This window comes from Ursus arctos, unplaced genomic scaffold (genome assembly GCF_023065955.2).
Source record: "Ursus arctos isolate Adak ecotype North America unplaced genomic scaffold, UrsArc2.0 scaffold_9, whole genome shotgun sequence".
In the NCBI taxonomy this organism is placed as follows: Eukaryota; Metazoa; Chordata; class Mammalia; order Carnivora; family Ursidae; genus Ursus; species Ursus arctos.
The window spans coordinates 15,440,670-15,462,879 of record NW_026623111.1 but is presented as its reverse complement, the minus strand read 5'-3'; the positions used below and the strand labels follow the sequence as shown (position 1 = coordinate 15,462,879).

The window sequence follows — 22,210 nt, the reverse complement described above, 5'->3', positions numbered from 1 at the left end:
ATACAGAAGAATTAAAAGGTTTCTGCTAACCTTTAGAGACTAAAAAGCTTCCTATATTCTGTTTCAGTAGGTCTGAAGCAAGCTTCTTTATCATAAAAAAAAAGGCCTTACCTACAATGCAAGATGACTTTTTTAAAAGTACTAGGTCCTAAATACTTCTACTGGACATAGACTATGACAGTGCTGTCACATCAGTTAGCCTGCAAAGTACAAAACTGTATACATACAAAATTTAAAGCCAACAGTCATGCTATATGCTAGCTAATTCTGCAAGTGGATTTGAAGTTAAGAAAAATATCAGGAATGTGTAAAACTGCAAAATGCTAATGAGTGCTTCAGTTGTTAACAAGTGCTCTAGTAAAACTGTCAATTACAGTAGAACTGCTCGAATTTTCCCTGTTATATTTTCTTAACTCTACCTATTTTCTCTTGCACCTGAGAACTCTGTTAAGTTGGATGTATCTCTAAATTTTTAAATACTTTGATAGTGAAACAAATGTTTTCACAGTGAAAACAATGTCACTTTGAAATTATCAATGCACTTTTTATTTACTAAGGCAAACTCAGATTATGGACTATTTCTTTCACCAAATTACATTAAAAATGGTATCATTTGCTTTACTTAGTTTATGCTGCCTAGATAGTAAAGTCAAGGTAATTTACATATACTACAAAATTAGTCAAACTGCATGCTGCATTTATTTTAAAAATTTTTTTTCAAACTTTTGGCATATGAGAAGAAAATCAGCCAATTACACAACATGATAGCTGTCCTACTAGCTGAGACAATACTAAATTCATGATAAATAATTAAAAAGTCATGCTTGATTTCATAACTCTCATAATAATCCAGTATAGAATGTGCAACCTAAAAACATGTTAAATCAGGGTGCCTGGGTGGCTCAGTCAGTTAAGTATCTGCCTCGGCTCATGTCATGATCCCAGGGTCCTGGGATCTAGCCCCACATCGGGCTCCCCACTCAGGGGGAAGCCTGCTTCTTCCTCTCCCACCCCTCCTGCTTGTGTTCCCTCTCTTGCTTATCTCTCTCTCTGTCAAATAAATAAATAAAATCTTTAAAAAAATAAAAACACGTTAAATCAAATCGAACTACGGTATCCCTGCCTATGGAAGGTCAGATGACTTTGCCCTACAGTATGTGGGCTCAATTTGGCAAGTGTTATTTATTAGAATTAAGGATTCAAAAATTTGGAAGGGGCAAATACAGAAATAGCCTGCAAAAAGGTTGAAAGTAGATGGCAAGAGTGTTTGTCTAAACAGAAATGGAGGAAAAACAAGCACTTTAGAAGTTATATTCAGCATCATTAATGTAGGTTGTAATAAGATATACCATTCAAGAGCCCTCTTTTCTTTCACTTCTTTATGCATGCAAGTGATCCAGAGGAAACAAAAGAAGCAAAAGTACTCCCAAGCCTCCCATCTAACCTCCATCATTGTGAATCTCTTTGAAGAACCTTCTTTATTGCTGGCAGAGCAGAGGCAGACCAGTAGTTTACACAACGATGAGCTTCCTTTCCACTTTACCTATTTGAATAGGAAGCCCAAGAAAATGTATTCTAGCTTCTGAGAATTTCCAATCCATCTCTGAAAACCTTGAAATAACCCTCAGAAGACCTGGACTGAGAACTTTGCTACCATCTTTTCCCTCCCCAAATTTGAACTTCTCCCTGAACTTCTCTCAACAAATAAAAGAATCACACGGTTTCCAACTTCTGAGCCCTAAGCGAGGGCACCAAGAGGGAAGGCAGGAGGACATAAGAGTAAACAAGATGTACTGCATTGTTACAACCTATGTTCTTACTATTTTCCATGATTTATGGAACTTCTGCATAATGGTCTGAACAGGTGATATGCCACAGAAAATCTATAACTAGATTGAAGAGAACTAAATGTCTACTTTATAACAATCCATCATCTCGTATTCAAATTTTATATCTCAAATGTAATTTAAGAAATTAATTCTGAGGATCTGTTATACAGAGAATCAATTTGCTGTTAATAATTCTGTTGCCATGGGCCAGATTCAGTCTTACAGGTAAGACTTGCCTCAGGCATTCCATCTTTAACCAGCAGAGTTCAAAGCAGCAGAGTGCTGGAATGATCTCAGTGGGGGCAACAGCTTCTTGCTTCTAAACTTACTTTACCTTATGCTATACACATTCTATTTTTTCCTCTTTATCTTCATTAGTCTGCATTCCTTTGTCACATTTTCTGTTTACCAGGAAGAATGGAGGCTTGGAGGCTCTCTAGATTGTGTGCACTGGCCCCCTTGCACTTGTCCCCAACACCTGCACGCTGTCGGTGCAGAAATGGTGAGGAAAACAGACAGCCCTGCCCTGAGTTTGCAGTCTACTCAGGGTAGTCTGACATTAATCACAGTATCAAATTACACCATGGTAAGTTCTATGCAGATAAAATCCAGGGAGATATGAGAATGTGTGACAGAGAGGAGGAGAGACGACACTGTAGTAGTTGTAGGTAGAAAGTGATGTGAAACAGCTCTCGCTTTTGTACACATTCTTGTCCTTTAATGCCTGCCTTTATGCTCCTCCTGTGTTCTCTTCATATGTAAGTTTCTCAAAGTCTCTCTTGCCCTGTTTTTGTGAGTATTGGTCAGCCTTTTCTTCTGATTTTTTTCAATTCTCTCTTTTACAATATTCCAACAAGCCCACGCCATGTTTACCTTTCTTTTCGCAGCTAGATCAACAAGAGAACATGAGCTCTGGAATCAGATAACTTCAGACTGAGGCCAGTTTAGCCACTTCACGACTGAAACACTTTAAACAAGATTGCTTAACATTTCTGGCCTCATTAAAAAACAAAAAACACGAAAAGCCAGCAAGCTGAAGTTGTCAGTCTTTGAGGATTTGAGGTAAATGTCTATTGGCTTCATTACAGAAGAAGTATGGCCTTAGAAAGAAGATGTCTAAAACTTATCTGTAGGATGATTGAATCAATTAACGTATCTAAAGAAGGAGACTACCTAGTAGATACTGACTGGGTCAGCCTAGAACAGAGAAAAAAGGAGCTCTCAGACACCTGCAGAGAGTAGAATCCAAGCCAGTATGGGGAACAGGCAAATTTAACAAAGAATTTGAAGTGTTTATAGCTTATTTTAGCCCTTTCCATTAACTGTCCTATTAATTTTCTCTTACTTATTGTACGCCTGAAAAGCACCATTTTTTTGTTCTACAGGGAGAGAAAAGGCTGTTTCTTCAGTTTTTATTTTTAATTTCATTTAATATAGCTCCTTTTATTATTTTTAAAAAATATTTTATGTTATTTTTATTTTAAGTAAACCCTATGCCCAACGTGGAGCTTGAACTCACAGTCCTGAGATCAAGAGCCGGACGTTTCACTGACTGAGCGATCCAGGCACCTCCAGCTCCTTCTAGAGATCAATTTGCTGTAAATGCTTAAATTAACCACGTACTCAATAAATATTTATTTTCTATTTATCAAGTGCCTATGAGGTGCCATGTACTAGATTTGTTGCTGGGTATTCATTCAGTGGAGATCGGAACAGAACCAGTTCCTGCCTCTGCCTTCAATAGAAGCTTCAGAGCTTCTACTCCAGGAGGGAAGACAGATGTTTAAATGAACACACACAATATTATGTATATAAAATATATAAGTAACATATATTATAAATAAACATATAAAACAAACTGTAATATTTCGGTGCAGCTAAAATAAGACTCCTAGCCTACAAATGAGATGACAGACCCTGGAGCATAGTAAGATCATCAGGATGATGAGGCCTCTTGGAGAAATCCACCAACATGTATCTAGCATACGTTCCTGCATTCGTTTTCCTATTTTATTTAATTCCCATAAATACCCACATCAAACGTCAATGAGAAGATCATATGCTATAATGTGTGTACAGCATCCAACGCTGTTAGATAAACGCTGGTCTCTTTCTATCCCTTCTTCTACAAATTATTCCAATTCTAACTTTAAAAGAACGTTTCCCGTCTATCTTAACAAATAATTGTTTGAGCGAGTACCAGCAGTGTGAAATTACGGTCGTAAGCACAACGCAGAAGAAAGAAAAGGATGAGTCAAGTTTCTCTACCTAGAATAATAGGCAGTAGGTCACTCCTACATGTAGCACATACACACTTTCTTTTTGTTAGAATGATATTATGAGACAGTGGCAGGAATAAAGGAATATCACACATAGGAGGAAATCAACTCAACAGCATTGAATGAAATGTCTGATAAACTGCAGTAAAGCAATTCTACTTATAATTTATGGTAAAATCCAGATTAAAACTTGTTTGAAAAATATGTAGGGAGCTTATAATTTTCAGCTCATCGTGTATTAAAAAAACTGGAATCTATAAAAATGAAAAAAGATGTTGTATTGCTTTACTTCTGTATTTGATCAATCTTACTGATGTTCTTTATACTAATAAAAATAAAAGAGTAATAAAAGAAATGAGTTACTAAACTAGTAAGTTATGCCACTATAATGTATGGTAATGGGGTATTTTGTTGGAGTTGAAGATCAATATGATTTATTACCAGATGCTCTACTGATAAAGCTGATAATGGAATAATCAGAGAAGTGAAATTCACCTAGAGCTTCACACATGTTGTCATCTCTACTTATAAATTTAATTTATTGTAGCTTTATCTGGTACACCACCTCCTCAATACAGGCAAACCCGACGGGACATTATTATTTAGGATAACTTCTATGTTACTAAATTTCATGATAATACAAAATCTATAGAGCATACAAAATAGAAGGAACGCTCGGTTGTAAAAAATGAAATAGACTACATGAGATAAACGACTTTAAATGTGACACATTACTTTCGGTCTGTTATATCTACAACTCACTGTTCTTTTGTCCAATCCATGGCGGTGTTTTGTTCTTTCCTATAATCAGAATTTGATCCCACCCACTCCTGTGTCCAGGACAATCGTGCTCCCACAGAGATCTTACTAACTCTCACATTCTCATCTCTTCTCTCTAAACCCACTGTCTCTGACTCCCTAATGATGGCAGCTTTCTGCATCTTTAAATCAATCCAAGTCTGTCCTTTACAGTGACAGCTGTCTTTTTTCAAACTACCCTTTCTCAGCTAAACTAAGCCCCTTTCTCTCTCACTCTGGCCCTTTGCTGCTCTTACTTAGTTCTGTTGGGTTTCTCTTCTATTGCTCTCCTTTCTACTGACCATTTCACGGATTTAACCATCAACTTTTATTTTATAATATTAATTACTCCAAAATCTTTGCCTCAAGGCCTTGTCTTGTCTAAGTTATTATAGTCTGTGTTATTTTACCACCTCTAAAAATCCCATTGGCAACTCAGGATTTCACACATTTTGTTCACCACTATTTTCTTTCCCAGTTTTTGTCCTGTCCTTCAGCCTCTTCTGTACAATGATAAAACCACCAGTTTCCCATCCCTCACACTTGAAATTCTGGCATCATCTTTGGTTCATTTTTCTCCATTAGTCCATCATCTCACCAAACGCCAAATGCCATGAATTCTGTTCCTGTATTAACTACCATATCTGCTCCCACATCATCACTCCTACTGCTACTTAGCTCCTGCTCTTATGACATCTCCCCTCCATCAACATGATAGCCACCTAAGAAGGCCTCATGCCTGGCAGTCTGTCCTTCTGACAACCACTGGCACACAGCTGTCAGATTAATTCTTGAAGATTCAGATTAAAACTTCCGTATTCAGGGGCGCCTGGGTGGCACAGCGGTTAAGCGTCTGCCTTCGGCTCAGGGCGTGATCCCGGCGTTCTGGGATCGAGCCCCACATCAGGCTCCTCTGCTAGGAGCCTGCTTCTTCCTCTCCCACTCCCCCTGCTTGTGTTCCCTCTCTCGCTGGCTGTCTCTATCTCTGTCAAATAAATAAATAAAATCTTTAAAAAAAAAAACAAAAACAACTTCCGTATTCAAATGCATTCCAAATAGAGACTTAGGTCCTTATACTATACAAGGCCCTCCATGAATTGGCCCCAACCTACCTTTCTATTTTTATTTTCCTGTACTCTCTCAGGTTCCAAAAGCCACACTGAGCTCCTGTTTGGTTGTATCTTGCATTTCCATTCTTATTGCCTATGCTTCTGATGTTCTCTTCATTTTGAAAGCCCTTTCCTCATTTTTGCATTTCCATTCCTCACCCATCCTTCAAGGCCTACCTCAGACGCAACTTCTTATATGAGGGCTTCAACGATGGAGGTATCACTATGAATAACTACTAGATGCAAAGCACATAAAGCTCTACACGTGTGATTTCATGTCAAATTAACAACCCTTCGTTTCAGAGGAGGAGGCTGTCTCACAGAGGATGAATACCTTGCCTGCAATCTCACAGATGGTGAATGGTAGGTGGGCCTGCGGGTCTTACTAAAGCTTGCTGGCCTTAATTAACCACTGTAGCTTGGCCTCCACTTTACGCCTCTGTATAGCTACCTTGAACTTCATTTGTTCCTCTCTTACAACATGTATTAATTTATACCTCATTTCATAGCTTTTAATTTGCGTGTCAAATTTGCTAGTCACGTGATGGACGATCTCTGGAAAATTCATGCTACCTTTTCTATAGTAAGTGTTTACTTAATAAATGCTCTCGCCTGGATAGGTGAATACACTATTCCCTTATTACAGAACTTACTATGTCTTTCTACTACCTAGTTCATCATATGTTACAGCTTCTGATTAAGATAAAAGTCCTTCATTAATCTGTGGCTTTAAAATTATATGGCGATGTCTTTTCTGAGGCATTATTTTCCATGACGCCCCAACATGCACCTGTTACTCTAATTAGGCTCAACTGTACGATCTCTAAAACATGATGTTCCCCACAACCTCTGTCTTTCATTCCTGATGCTTCCCTTTTGTGGAATGCCACCTGCCTCTTCCAAAACCATATATTATTCTTTTTCCAAAGGTCAGCTAAAAAATACTTATAAATGCCTTCTATGGGCAAAATTAAAATTTTGATGATGATAATATTATTATTATGTGCACACGTTATTTCATGTTTGTGTCAAATCACAGATTCTAGAGACTCTACAGATGATCATGTCTTACCCTGCGAAGCTCTAAGCGTACTTTTAAGCACCTATTAGATACTTTAAATAATGTGAGTGGGCCTTGTGAATTAAAGGGAGTCTCATATAAAGCAAATTAAAGCAGCGAACTGACAAAAAATTAATAGTTTTTGAAAATAACTTAATTTTTGTGCCTACTCTGTAGACTTCTATGAAGTTAGTCTTATTTTATCATTTCAACCTAAAATGCCCAAAACTATTTATTTAAACTTTAAGAATTGGCCTCTAAACCAATAACAGGATAGGCTGAGAGCTTAAGAGGTTCTGTCTTAGTTAACGGATATTGAAGTAAAGATTTTCCCTCATGCTTGCTTCTCAAGGTGGGAAAAGCAGTTCATTTTACATCTTACATGACCTTGTCTTACCCACATGACTTATATTTGGCAAGAACAGATGCACACAGCAGCTGCATACAAAACAGAAATACTTTGTCAAGACAATTAATTTAACTTTGGATGGAGATAGCCATTGGCTCCCATAGGTTAAAATGCTCACCAATTTAAAACTCTTATCTATTCTGACTTTATAATTTTATCCTTTTTTCTACTTTGCAGTACACTCTACCATAGTTCCAACAGAACAGTGACATGGATTCTAACATGCGAGCTCCTGAGGAGGCAGAACTCCATCAAGTTATCTTGTTTCTACGATTTATTACCGCCGTTTGGTCCGCCTAGTATTTCCTCACTCCAAGCTGGACGTGGACAGGAGGGGCAGATCGACAGACCCAAATGGTCAGACGACGTACACCTGCTCTTATTTTTCCTAAATGACCTGACAACACCGTCCCAAGAAAAGGGACATTCAAATGTGTTCCTTTTAATTCTGCCTATGTTAAGGAAAAGAAAAACCCTAGCTAGCCTCTTCAACAAGTTATTGCATTAAGCAAGAGTCAGGCTCAATGTAATTCTGAAAGGAATTTTGTCTAAACTAACGGATCCCATTTGCCTGTGAGAAACCCAGAATCTCTAAAGAAAGTCATGGGTTGGGTCACTGTGGAGGTGGAGAGAGGAGAGGAAATTTCAGGGCACATACATTTCTGTGATGGTCTCTGGCAGATTCGTGGGGATCTCGGGGAGACCTTTCCCACGACAGTCTACGATATTGTTGCTACAGGTACAGGCAGCTGGACAGTGCAGGACACTGCAAGAAGGCGCCATAAAGGACTGGTGACCTGCAAGAGAAACAAACAGCAATGATAGTTTCCCTCCCGAAGTTGCAAATTGTGCAACACACGAGCTTATCTCAAACCACAAAGCATGTTATTGAACAGAAATGTATTTCTCTAAGTATCGGAGCATCAGATTGGCCCTATAGTTCTAAGATATATTTTAGACAGCATGCATTTATAGTTCTGGGTCAACACTCAGATGAAGCAAATGAGATTCTTAAAACTAATTATGAAAACGATCATTTTTCAGACTTGAAATAATTGTTAAGAAAGGCTAACCTCAGACCTGAAACTGGAATTTGATTCAAAACTATTCTGAGTTCCAAAAAAAAAGCAGCAATTTCAGACTAACCTAGATTTCATTTCTGATAAGCTTAAATAGAGTTTGGTCTTTATTACACTTAAGCAGCATAACTTACTCTACCCTTAAAAAAACACAAAGGAAAACAGTAACATTTTCCTCTTGGAAGGTATAATTGTTGATTCTAAATAAGTAATCATGCACCAGTAAATGTGGGGGAAATTAGATCTTGCTAAGTTGGACGTCTTGAGAGGTTCCAATTTTGCTCTGTCTTTGAAGTGCTGATAATAATTTGTAACATGCCATTCTGTGATTGTTAAATCTAGATAGTTCTTTTATTCGGCTTTGCATGGCCTACAAAGTTAGCGTAAGTAGTTACCTGCAGGTATATATTTTTACTACTCAGTATTTGGAAACAAAACTGTTTTGAAATGAGATTTCACTGTTGGAATGACGAACAACAGAATGTCGGCTGTGTGGTACGAATGGGCATCTGCACACACGTGGGTACCAGAGCAGGGAAGCCCTCTCTGATCGGCCGCGCGAGGGCCTGCGCGGTCGCGTACGCCAGGGGGCGCTGCAGGCTCCTGACTAACCCAAGCCCTCGGAACAAGCTCTCAAACTTTACAGAAAATAGTCTCAGTCTATAAAAGAAACGTGAACTTGCCTTCTTCCTCATCTAGAAAACAGGAAGGGAAAAGTGAAGAGAGAAAAAAGTGGTTAGTAACGAACTGTTAGTCATTTCATTATTTATTTATTTTTTTAAAAAGCAACCAGACCTGAAGAGAACATTCCCATTTCATGACATTACAAGAAAATTTCATCTGGGTTATAAAAAGTGTGGAAAAATACATAAAAAGTTCTAAAAGACAACAATCAATCAGAATCCTCTGCTAGTACTTCTCGTGCCTCCTTTAAGGGACTATTTGTGATGCATTATATATATTTAAAATTTTTGTGTTATTGTATTTTGACCAGACACCTCTCAAGCAGAACCAGCCCTGTATTTATAAGATATACGTTAATATGTATCAGATACTATTAACATATTACTTTGTAAATAAATATAAACATAAATATCAATATATATGAATTGGTAAGCAGACTGCCTACGTTGAGATCCTTGGACTCAGCTATATGATCTTGGACAAGGCTACTTTGCATCTTTTTCCCAGCATTTTCATCTCTAGTGTCAAGATAATACTACTTTTCACTACAGTTGGGGAGGTGAAGAGAGGTACATATATGGGAAATATCTAGATTGGCACTCGAACGTATAGAAAGAACTAAGTGAATGTGACTTCCTGATAGTTTCCATAGGCCGTGCCTTATTTTTGTTTCCAGATTTCCGTCCCTGAAGTTAGTCATTTATCTCTTAGAAGTAGACGTGAACCACTAGTATTCACGAGAAGAACTTTGTCACTCTGCAACTAAAGTTGAGCTATTTTTTTTCTTTTTTTTTTTGAGCTTTTTTTTTTTTAAATTTCCTAGCAGGGATCCAGGATTAACCATATTTCCAATTATTAGCATAAAAGCAGACATACACTATTACTTAACAGGAAAATAAGCAGCAAACAGAATTAAAGTCTAGGAATTTCCTAGATTTCCCCAGGAGTGAAAATTGAGAAATCTTTCATCCTCCCTTCAGAGGAACCTGTCCTTGCCAATCACGCACGCACGTCTTAGAACCTATTCTCAACATCCTTAAAACCGAGGACTTCCATAGAGTGATTAGTGCACAATTGCACACGTTAGCAAGCAACACGGAAACTTTGAGAGCATGCATTCGCCACAGTTCTCCGACACAGTAGCATAAAATAAGACAACAGAAAGGTTCTTTCTCCCTTACCGCTGCAGACAAATTCTCGTTTTTGCACCTCGGCTACGTTATGGCCCCGCAGGTGGGACGGGCCCATACACTGAGTGTAGAGACCAACCCGGGGCCTCTGGCGCAGCCAGTCAGACAGCCAGGCCAGGTGGCAGTCACAATACAGATTGTTCGAGTGCAGTCGACTAGAGGAGAAAAAGACAAGTTTAATGCAAGAAAACAGAAAACAGTTACATCAAAAATTGAAGGAAAAAAAAGTCTTAATAATAATCTATAGCTTTATTTCTTAACATGTCAGTAGACAAAGCTTAGGAAGTCCCAACCTGATTAGTTTTCTAAAAATTAAACTGGTGTACAACCGCAGAATCGAGTTTCTCTTCATTTACCTCTGAGCTAAGCCAACATCCAGGAGCTCGAACACGACCATAAAAATGGTTTTCCTATGTTCACTCAAAAGGGTAAAAAGAAACAAGAGATGTCCAACGCAAATTGCTTTGCAGTCCCAATACACTGACAGCCAGTTGGGGTAGGGTGGGGGAAAGGGGAGGTAATGGGTGGGGCAGGGGTGGGGGCATGTTAATAAAAGTTGTGGCTCCCAGTGTGAATCATCAGTTAGTCCTGCTGCTGTTAGTTTCTGGAGGACTGCTTGCAAAATCTTTTTAGCAGGTCACTTTCATTTTTTGCTGAACAAGATAGAATAATAATTCAATATAAAACATTTCTTTCAGGTCCCTATTCTGATTTCCTTCTTTTTGTTTAATAGCAGAAAAAGGGATTAGCTGCTTTTGGCTCTTGGGGCCCTATCCTCAAAGAGCAGGAACTGAAATGAAAAGACATAAATGTCTGGGAGTGAAGGAATTAAGCGAGCCCCCCTCCCTGTGTTGGCAGGGATCCACACCAGAGCACGGCTCCATTCCAAGTGGCAAATGGCACTTTTCCATTAATAAAATATCAGACAAATGTATCCACTAAATTAGGTAAATGACTTCAAATTGGCTTTTATGTTTTCTCAAACTAAAGAAAAGGACATCCAAAGCTATAAATCAAAGCATCATTTCCAGAATCATCTATGACACAGTAATACCATTTCAGTCCTTTTTAGCTGATGTGCTCAATTCTAACCCAATAACAGTAATGGATATTAAAACATGGAACTCAGTCCAGAAAGATAATTGGACCATAAAAATGGAATTTTTAAGTAGCAGTGATAATACAGAATAATGAAACAACCAAAGCAAGGGAATTTCAAGTTAGATGACTGTTTTACATTCTCCTTGAGCCTGTAGATATGGAACAGACTGTCTTGCATCAAGAGGGAGACGGTGTGCCATAGACCAAAAAGCTACATTTTGTGAAAGCTGGGTGACCTCCAGCTCAGTTTGCTTGGAAGTCAGAGTGACATCCTTTGGAAACCACATAGCACCCACCACCTCACTGTTCTAGAAATATTTTCATCTAAACCAAGCATGTTACAATGATTCAAATCGATGTGCGCAAATGTGAAATGAGAAAAGAATATAAAACTTTAAAAACCTGATTCACAAGACAAACTGTGATGGATTTCTATGGGAAACTAAGGCACACTATCAAAAATGCAGATAATAGATGCTTCTACAATGTTAATGGCCTCATTTTTGCCACTTATGAGCTCGTTCACTTTGTGTTTTAAAAAATTAGCTAAAGTTAATGATTAAGAAATGAATTTCATCAAATACAGTCTGAGTGCACTGGTCCGTTCATTTGGCCAGATAAGGTGCACTAAGAAAACGAAATTTATGTTATATCTGCATACTTTTAGAATTCCTTTATTTTGTTAAATGATATTCCAAGGAAATGATAATGATGTGTTGTATCATACATACAGCACCACCTTTTAGTGACCCAAAAAAAGGACATTTAGATTGGTATTACCCAATTCATTAAAAAGCTGGCAATTCAAATGATTTTCCATTAAAGAGAAAAAATAAATGTAATATATTTCCAGTTATAAACTACCGTAAACTGAAAATTATTTTGAAAACCAATAAACATCTATATTTATATCCTACTTAAAAACACATTTTCTTTCCCCAAGAATTTCAGTGCTTTACTTCTGTTTCTCACCATTTCCCACATGTTGTATATAACATATTTTTGAGGCCAGGGTGATTCTTTAACCCAGTTCAAATGAGACTTATCTCTGAAAATGCTTTAACTAACTATCCCCACCCTGGGCTTTAAGGATTAATTTTCCTCCAACAGGAAAAAAAAAAAAATAGCTGTAGCAAATACTTTATTAGAGAACAAGTTTGTATTCACCTAAGATATTTTAATGTTCATCTCCTGAAAAGATATTTTTAAATATAAATGATGCCACAACCTTAGTTACAGAAGGACTGGAGGGTTATGCTGTAATTTTACATTACAAAGAATGTAGGAGATCAAGTTTAGCTTTATTAGGTCTGCTTGGTGTACAGTAATAAAATCATAAAGATTTACCATTTATCATTTCTGACAGCCAATCAAGGAGTCTTACATTTCTTAATGAAATGCGACCTCCACAAGAGCTCCAAGTAAACATTCCCCCCAACTTCCCATAATGCATATCATTTAAAAGAAAGCTTTCGTGTTTCACAATGATAGCTCATTTATTGAAATATCATACCTAGCACTTTTTTAAAAAGTGGTGTTTTCCTTCTCTATCCCATAATGAACTCATGATCCTGTTCTTTGTTTATGAAAAATAATACTTTAGGGGAACCCTTAATTGATTAAATTGACCTTTATATATATATATATTGTGGCTACTTACAAAGTCCTAAGTTTAGGCATATGGTTGAAACTTGCCACAGAAAGTCTAGTAATGTTGTTATTGTTGAGAGTGCTGTAGAATAAAAAAAAAAGAAGTGAGACATTTTAGATAATGAAAATTCATTGATCATTCTATATATTAATATAGAGAAAACTCCTTGCGATTATGCTTATGCGGGACAACCATGTGGTAGAGACGGCATAAAGAATACCCTATATTATAAGCAATATGATAAATAAACGTTATACTTTAACATATTCCTGTTCATTCAGTTTTATCAAATATTTATGACAGATTTATGTCTTTAGCCATAATATCTTAGACTATTCACATGTTGTGTTAAGCACCATGTGCATGAATGCCTGTGTATTTACGACACTGCTTACGGAATTAACAAGAGACAGTCAACAGGCAGTAAAATCGAGCTGTTGCATTTCCTTAGAGGGGCACTGTGTGTAATTAGTGTCATGAGTAAATGAAGATACTTGAAATCTCCCAAAGACTCCTGCTAAGTATTCTTTATTGTGGACATTGGCCACGCTGCTGTTGAAATTTGAGTACCAAGAACGAGATCTGTATTTTGTATTTGCATTGGATAGGGATAAAGTGTCAGGCTGTAGCAGTTTATTAAAAGCTTAATACATTCTAATGGTTTTATGTTGCAGGCACCTATCTTGTCCTTTGCTTACTGTGATGTGGTACTGATCACGGTTTCTTGATGCTGGAGTCAAGAAGATGGGTGGTCAAGGCAGAGATGGTGAAAATAAGCATAATTATTTCTTGGTTCAAATTGTTCCTGTTTTTCCCCTAATACAGGCACTGTTTGTTGTATTATTTTGGCTATTTCCACTAAGACTACTACCCATTCATTCATCTAGTATTTCCTAAATGGTTCTTAATTTTAGGGCAACATGGAATGGTATAAAAATAAATCAGGCATAAAACCTGTCTTTTTTTTTTTTTTTAAGATTTTATTTATTTATTTGACAGAGAGAGAGACAGCCAGCGAGAGAGGGAACACAGGCAGGGGGAGTGGGAGAGGAAGAAGCAGGCTCCTAGCGGAGGAGCCTGATATGGGGCTCAATCCCAGGACTCTGGGATCAAGCCTTGAGCCAAAGGCAGAAGCTTAATGACTGAGCCACCCAGGCACCCCCTGTCTTAAAGTAGCATATAGCCCAACTGGGGGAGATGAAGTACACAAATTATAAAAACTTTGAGTTAATAATATTAAGTAGAGGGCTTTTTTTTTCCCCCTCCCTTCAGGGAAGTCTGGCTGTGACAAGAAAGGGACAAGACAGCTACCCCAGGGCTGTGTTTGTGCAGTGCAAAGATGGAAAATGATTCCAGGATAGAGAAGACAGGATAGCGGGGTGAGGAAAGCATGCAAGTTGCTGAAGGAGGCAAGACGAAGGGATCAATGGCTGGTGGATGACATTTGATCATGGAGAAAGGTTTAGAGTAGACTTTGCAAATCCTCTTGCCAGTGGAAGCCAGGCAGGGGACATACAAGGAGAGAAGCAGGTTGTACGTACAGAAAAGGACACAGGATGGGGAAAAAGAGATGGAGAGGAGCAGGCAGACAGCTGGGAACCAGGAAGCCCTTGGTAAGCTAGCGATGATACTCCGTTGTAGCAGCTAATATTCAGCTCTGAGGGACTGCTGCTCTGCTATGTAATGGAAGGCTGCCAAACAATCAGATTTTCCCAGGAGAAGCCAGAAATGGAAAATTTCGCCTCTATCCTCCCAACTTTTAAATACTGGCAACTAATTCAGATATTTCAAAGAGTCCGTGAACTGAGTCGTTTGGACTGAGCGAGATACATTTGCGAGGCCGCTTTTGGCCAGCTGGAAGCTGCAGTTGTTAATGGTGTGATTCGGGGTGTTCAGGGGCACTTAAACTTCTCGGTGAAGCAGGGCACAGCGGCTACAGATCTGGAACACGCCGACTTTCTTTCCTACGCAGCTTTGCAATGTATTGAATGATAGAAGGACTAATCCAAGCGATTTGAATTAAGTTGCATAAGAAAAAAAAAAAAAACCCACTTTATGAAGGACCCTATAAAGCACCGAATTGGTTGGTTCATGTTATCTAAAAGCCTGTAGCATTTTTCTGTACTCAAGTGAAATGAGATTTTTTTTTCAAACGCCATTAAAATATATCCTGATGTTTGAACTAAAAGGTTTCACTTCTCAAAGGGATTCGCTTTCAAATGACCCCTTTTCCCACCCTCAAAATTTATGCTGACTTTATATGGCTAAAATCTTTAGCGTACATAACATACTGAAATGTGACTTGAGGGATAACATTTTTTTTAAAGTAATTCACATGCAGCAGACATGCATTAATTTTGAACTATAATTTCTTATGATTCCACACAAAAGAGAGCTTTGATTGAATGCTGAAATTGATGCCTATAAGCTTGGAGTCTTTTCTCAAAATGTTACTTTGCATAACACAACTGAAGAAATAAATTATCTCAGTATTTTTTGTTCAGTATTGATGCTGGCAAAACAATACTGATATTCATGTCTGGTAATGGAGCAGTATGTGGAACCAATGAAATTAAGTTATTTTAAAATTAATAATAAGTATGTGTTAATTATGTCTGGTGTCATGTATATGCTATGGTCATGATCAATTCCTCCTCTGAAATAATACAAATTTATCTATCGTCCTTCTTTATTTGAGAACACTTTCTCCTATATGAAAGTGTATTTCTATGATCAACCTCAAGATTTTGTCTTTGTAATGAGAATATTTTCTTGTACAAAGGATATCTTTATGTGTAAACACAAAATGTGAGTCTTGGTAATCATGTAGGTCCTCTCAGACTTAGATCTTGATTTATTCTTTTCTTATTCCCTTAGTGCTCAGCACGGTATTTGGCAGAGAGTCTGAAATTTTATGGCTACGAATCTCTACATCTCAATTAAATAAAATTATGCCTATTTTATGGAAAAAGGAAAAAAAACATACAAAGCTAGCAACTTAAGGAATATATTTCATTTCTGAATCTGCTGTCCAAAGAAACAGAAAACATTGATCTAGATTTAGTTTCCAATGTTATTTTTGAGATTGTATCTTCATATTAAAAAGATAAACATTTTTTTAAATAAACATTTCTGAATCATGTCAATCAGAATTCCACAATTTGCCTGGTTTCCATCAATATACAAGTGATAAACTGCCTCCGCCTGCTTTCATTTACCTGGACTTTTCCTTCTTAAACTTTATTCACTCTCTCTGCCCTAATATATATCTTAATTTAACAAATTTTCATCAGTGGCCCAGGATGATTACTTTCATCTTCTCCTGTTTTGCCTCAGTGTAATCATACGTTCACGAATGGCTCACGGACCCAGAATTAAAAAAAAAAAAAACAACAAAAACTTGAAACATTGGGACTTTAAATTTAAGGTGATTTGCAAATCAATTAATCCTTCATTAGTTCCACATAAGAAGAAGCACTGTAAAGAGTCATACACGGTAAAAATAGCAAAACAGACAACTTTCTTTCTGGAAACTTCTATAAAAAAGTTTACAACACAAGAACTTTTGATTTACTCAGCAAGAGATTTGGGCTTGATAAATCCCAGTCTTTTGAGTACTTTATCCAATTAGCCTTAAATTTTTCATCACTTAATTTCTTTAAAGGTTGTATGAACTATGTGGATTTAAAAAATTCACACATGTTAAAAGAATGTCTGCTTGACTATCAAGTTTTGATATAAAATATTTAAGTCATTTCTAAAGAAATTCACATTTTCTTGTATCATGTACTCATTTTAATTATTTCTTTATAGCAAGTTCTGATCATTAAATATCTCTTTGAAACCTATATATTAAGGTCCTCAAAAGAGTTCCTAACACTGTGGATTTAGATTTTAACTCCATGAATCATAAGACATTTTTCATTCTTTGGTGTGTTTCAAGATAGTAGTTTCAAGTCACCTTTTAGATATTTTGCTAACATGCCAAACACAATGTATGTGGTGATTGTGTTTTCATGAACTTACTCTCCTAAAAACGGTGATATTACTTTAGAACAAATAAGCAGATGAATCAAATGAACAGTTATTGTATTTGTGGGTAAAGAGTTTTCAGTGTCTAGCACAGCGCTCGGCACAGAGCGGGTACTGTGTGTGTGTATGCGTATCTTCCTCTCTCTCTCGCTCTCTCTCTATATGCACACTTATATACACCCAATATATATTCAATATATTTTGTATATGAATTATTTCATATCTAATAAGTATTTAAGCTCTTTTAATTAACAACAAAGTACTTTATGGGATTTTAGTCCACCTAAAATATTTAGCAAATTTTCCGTAAAATTTTTGGTGTTATTTCTACTCCTAGTTAGATGCACTGACTTAGTAACACATTTTTGGCTTGATCAGCTCCGTTCAACTAAGTAACACCCATGGTAGTCTCTTCATATACCAAGTTTATGACATTGACGGTGGTTTTGTCATCAGACTACTACCATGAAATCATAGTTGCAGCCTAATTATTCTGACTCCGAAATAGCAGCAGTGAGCTTTGTATCTGAATGGGTCTAGGACACAAATAAAAAGTGGCCTTATAACTACACTGTGTATGATAAGCACTTTGAATGTTTTTCTTGGAGAAAAAGTTAGACTGTTATCAACAGAAATAAAGGTGACTTCTCATGTGGATAGACAACAGCATATATTCTTGTAACAAATTATCTCAATCAACGAATTCTTATGTTAGGTCCTTAAAAATAATTAGTAACTTTGCACATTATGCAGCTAGAAATTCTATGCATTTACTTGAAAATTAAAATCAAAATCATATAGAAAATATTGCTAAAATGAGCTATTTTGTCGAAACATCAAACTTTTTTCAGAATTACATTCTGTTCCTCAAACTCAATTTATAAAGTAATGGAATCTTTTTTTTTCGGGAGGATTTCGTGATTCCTGGATAACTTTTACCACATGGACTAAAAATTCAAAACCTGTTCACATTTAACTCAATTTTGGATTCTGAATAAATTTAGTCAGGGAAGAATTATAGCAGAGAAAAATATTTTATTTGGGGGAGAAATCTGCAAATGTATTTTAAAAGCTAGACTTGTGAATCTCTGGCTGGAAAAAAAAATCCCAGAAATGTACAGGCGACTTCAAACACTTTAGTTACTCCAGTTTATATTAAAATTATTTTTCATCAGAATAATTTCATCACAATTATTTTACCAAGTCAAAGATCTGTAGAGATTACTCAGTTGCCTCTAACCATTTTGTCAGCCATGTCTACCCAGCAAGGAAAGGAGAGGATGCCAATTACAATTCAGATCTGCATGCTGTGCTTTACTAAGTCAGTAGTGAAGACTTTAAAATGGACCCAATGGGCAGGTTCTTAAAATTGGGAAGGAGATCACAAAATCACCTTTCAATAAATGCTTTATCCCGTTAAAAATGACATCTTAAAATGAGAAAATGTCTTTCCATTGCATGGCACCTGTAAAATATTCCAACTTATCAGCGACTAAAGAGGTCTATTTTTTTTTGTTGTCATTTTTCCAACACAACTGATTTTATCTTAATATTTAGCAATTCTAGGAATTCTCACAGATCCTGTGACTGAGAATATTGTGTTATAAGGAGAAACACGTCAAGAACAGTATTGTGAACATCTGAATGTCCTTCTTCAATAGACATTTTTACCTAAACATACAGAAATGATACCCATGGTGGTGTGCACACACATTTCAAGTCTCCTGTGTATTCCCCAGGAGTTATGTAAGTATCTTTATAAGAGACCATTTTGACACAAGGTTTTGAGCTAGCAGATATGCTCCCACATCAGCGCTCCCCAGACACAAAGCTCCCGTTCAGAAGAGTAAGAGAAAGAAGCAACACTTACAGCACTTCCAGGTCCCGCAGAGCCCTAAATGCCCCATCTTCAATACAGCTGATCTGGTTGTAATCCAGTTGCCTGTAAACAGATTAGAAGAATATATGTAAAAGGCTGAAGACTAGCAGGGTTGGGTGAAAGGAAGTCTCCTGAAGGGTCTTGGAAGCCCTGGCGAGCTACTGAAATGCTCTCACGGATACACTCATCTGCTTAAGAATGTCACAAGCCATTCTGGCCTCGGTGCCGCTACTGAGATCTCTTTTTGTTCGGAACTGTCCGTGCAAATAGCAGCCCTTGGAAAGCTCCAGTAAATAATAACTGCACCTTATATTAAATGCCATAGGAATGCAATTTCATTACATCAAGAAAAGCTATCCATTAAGAGCTTTCAGCGTCATCTTGCTGAAACAATTTCATTAAGGTAAAGGACTCTAAATCACTTAATGTCACATGCACCCCCTCAGTGACCTAACAGAATCCATTTATCAGAGAAGCCCAGCTGCATGTTAATTTCACTATCCTTGGCAAGAAAGAGCAAGACTACTTTTAGGTTTCCTTTTTTTAAAAGCAGTTTTCCTTCGAGAACTCCCAATCGAGAGAGAGAAATGAGGTCCCACAGACCTCCCTGCTATTCCCAAACAGGAATACACTTTAGAAAGCAAGCCGTTTTCTGCATTCAGCTCCACTATTTCCCTGATTTGCACCGTGTGTCATTATATGTGAATTCTCTACACTGTAAATACGGCATACTGTCCAGTTAAGAAACTCCCCAAATTTCCAGAAAATAAGTAATAGAGTATTAAGAAATTCATCTGTCTTTTTGTTCTTCTCAAAGATGCGAATTTTAGCTGCAAATGCGAAGAACGCATACTGCAGCAACATCATTGAAACACTACATGTATCGATGGTAATAAGTTTAAAAGCTTTATCAGTTCCTTCTAAATAGTACAAAACGCAAACAAATGAATCTTCTCTTGGAGTTTGAGCACTCATTTGTTATAATTCAAAGATGAAAAGACAAAGTTACTCCAAACTTGGTTAAGTCAGTTTTTTCCTGCCCCTGATTTTGGAATTAAAATTTCCTTTATCCATGCTAAGGCATTTATTTGGTTGAAATACACAGCTAAGTACTAAATCCCATCTGTCCTATCTTTATTTTATTTTAAATTCTTTTTTCAACAAATAAGCCGTTGTCATTTAAGTCTAGCAGCTTGATGCTTAGCAATATTATTATTCCAGTAAAGAAAAGTATTTTAATGCTTCACTTGAGACAGAAACAAAATGTTTGATGAAATAGTCAGGTGAGTTGTCAGTTCTCCATGCACTGGGAGGGAATACAGATGTACAGAGCTAAGACTATGATCATAATACAAATGAATCTTGTCCTCATTTCAAGTGCGAAATTCACCGAAAGGGCCAATTCACGTTTGAGGTGTGTTCTTAAAGAATTGTTTCAACATTCCCATAAAATAGCTGTTTCTCTCACAAGGCTACTGAATTAAGGTGCAATGATTTAATTCAGTGACTTTCAGAGGGGCCTCTTCAAAATCCTTACTTTAGAAATTATGTACATAGAGAATGTCTCATGAAATATACATCTCATTTTTAAGAAGGTCTCTAGGGGATACAGACTACCTTGATGTCATGCAAATGGTACAATCTAGGACATGCAACACAAAAAAAAGGCCAACTCTGGAGAAGATATGGTTTTATTGCTTTTATAAACTAAGGCTTTCCCCAAATAATAGGTACCATCCATGCTACTGTAATAGCTTAAAGCATTTCTGCTTATTAGGAAGTAATGCAGAAGGATAATTTTATTTTCTAAGAAGACTTTTAAAGCTTCATGATGTAATATGGCTGCTGTGGTTCCAAGAAAACACTTACATTCTTGAGCACTTTTGATTTTTACAGATTAAATTCATTTAACAATTAAGTTAACAGCCTTTTTATTTTAAAGTGCTAAATATATATCTACACTACTATTCTCTAACCTCTTGAACAATTTATCAAAGCCATTTAAATTAGTACAATGGCATGAAGTGTTACCCTTGACACACTACAAAAGAGAAATTGTTTCCAGACAAATTGGCAAAATCTTTTAATGCTATCAAATTTGCCTAATGCAGTCTCCAGGTTAATCTGTAAAAGGGTGAGCTGTATGTTTGCCCATATCTTATTATCCTTAGCTGTCAATGTATAAATCAGTGCTGACACTGCTTCTTTTAAATCATGCATACTATACACAAAGGGGAAGCCCTAACATGCCAGAAAGCACTCAAGCAAATCTTGTTCTACAGGGACTGGAAAGCAGATTACTTTCCCTATACCACCAGAAGTTGAAACATTGCTGTAAACTTTGGTAATTTCATCCCTCTTCAACATTGCTCGTAGTTACATGCTTCTTCTGATTCTTAACAGAAATCTAAGTCCTTCTTGGTGCTAAAGCATTAAGAATATTTGGCTCTCATAGGACCAAAGTTTTCCTTAAAAGTTTTCCAAATGCCAACATGTCTCAGGCTATCAATCTTCTGAAAATGAAGGTATTGTATGAAGTTCCTTGTATGAAAGGACAATCAAAATGAATAATTTTTTCATCAACTGGTGGATTTCGTTATATTGAAAGAAATGTTGAAGCAAAGTGTCGTTCCTGCTTTGACTGCTCATGAGAAAATCTCTCTGCACAAACCTCCATTTGTCTGTATATGATTCAAGATAAAGAGCGTCAAAACCATGCAAAAGCATACTTTATTTCAGGGATTCTGGACTATTTTTCTGCACCTTGTTTCTCTCATTCAGTTCACTTCCTTCTCTACCACCTTTCCAAGCCCGGGAAATTCTGCTTTCTAAACAGGAAAGGATCTGTTCTCAGCCATGCATTTAGTGACAGACTGATTCTGTTTAGATGTGATTTCCAATTGTGCAATGAAATTATTCTGAATTAAGGCATTAGTAAGAGGAGAGGGTTTTTTTTTCACTTTTTCAAAAAGTAGTGTTACAATTATTCAGCCAAACATAGGGTAAATTTGTTGATCTTTGGATAATAAGGGCACTAAGATACATTAGGGACAGCTTCAGGATCCCTTCCTGGTACAGGGGTCACATCCCACAGGGAAGCAAGCTAGCAC

At 36.9% G+C, this 22,210-nt stretch overlaps 1 protein-coding gene across 2 annotated transcripts in view; it reads right to left on the bottom strand.

Annotated features, from left to right (window-relative positions):
- Positions 1–22,210, bottom strand: part of SLIT2 (slit guidance ligand 2) — a 344,969-nt gene that overhangs the window by 110,503 nt on the left and 212,256 nt on the right. For both annotated transcript variants that reach the window (XM_026514512.4, XM_026514514.4), the window contains exons 6-9: positions 19,092–19,163; positions 13,199–13,270; positions 10,429–10,592; positions 8,143–8,281 (exon numbers count right to left, since the gene is read on the bottom strand). In XM_026514512.4, coding sequence (XP_026370297.2) covers positions 8,143–8,281; positions 10,429–10,592; positions 13,199–13,270; positions 19,092–19,163 — 447 coding nt within the window. The remainder of the gene's footprint in view (positions 1–8,142; positions 8,282–10,428; positions 10,593–13,198; positions 13,271–19,091; positions 19,164–22,210) is intronic.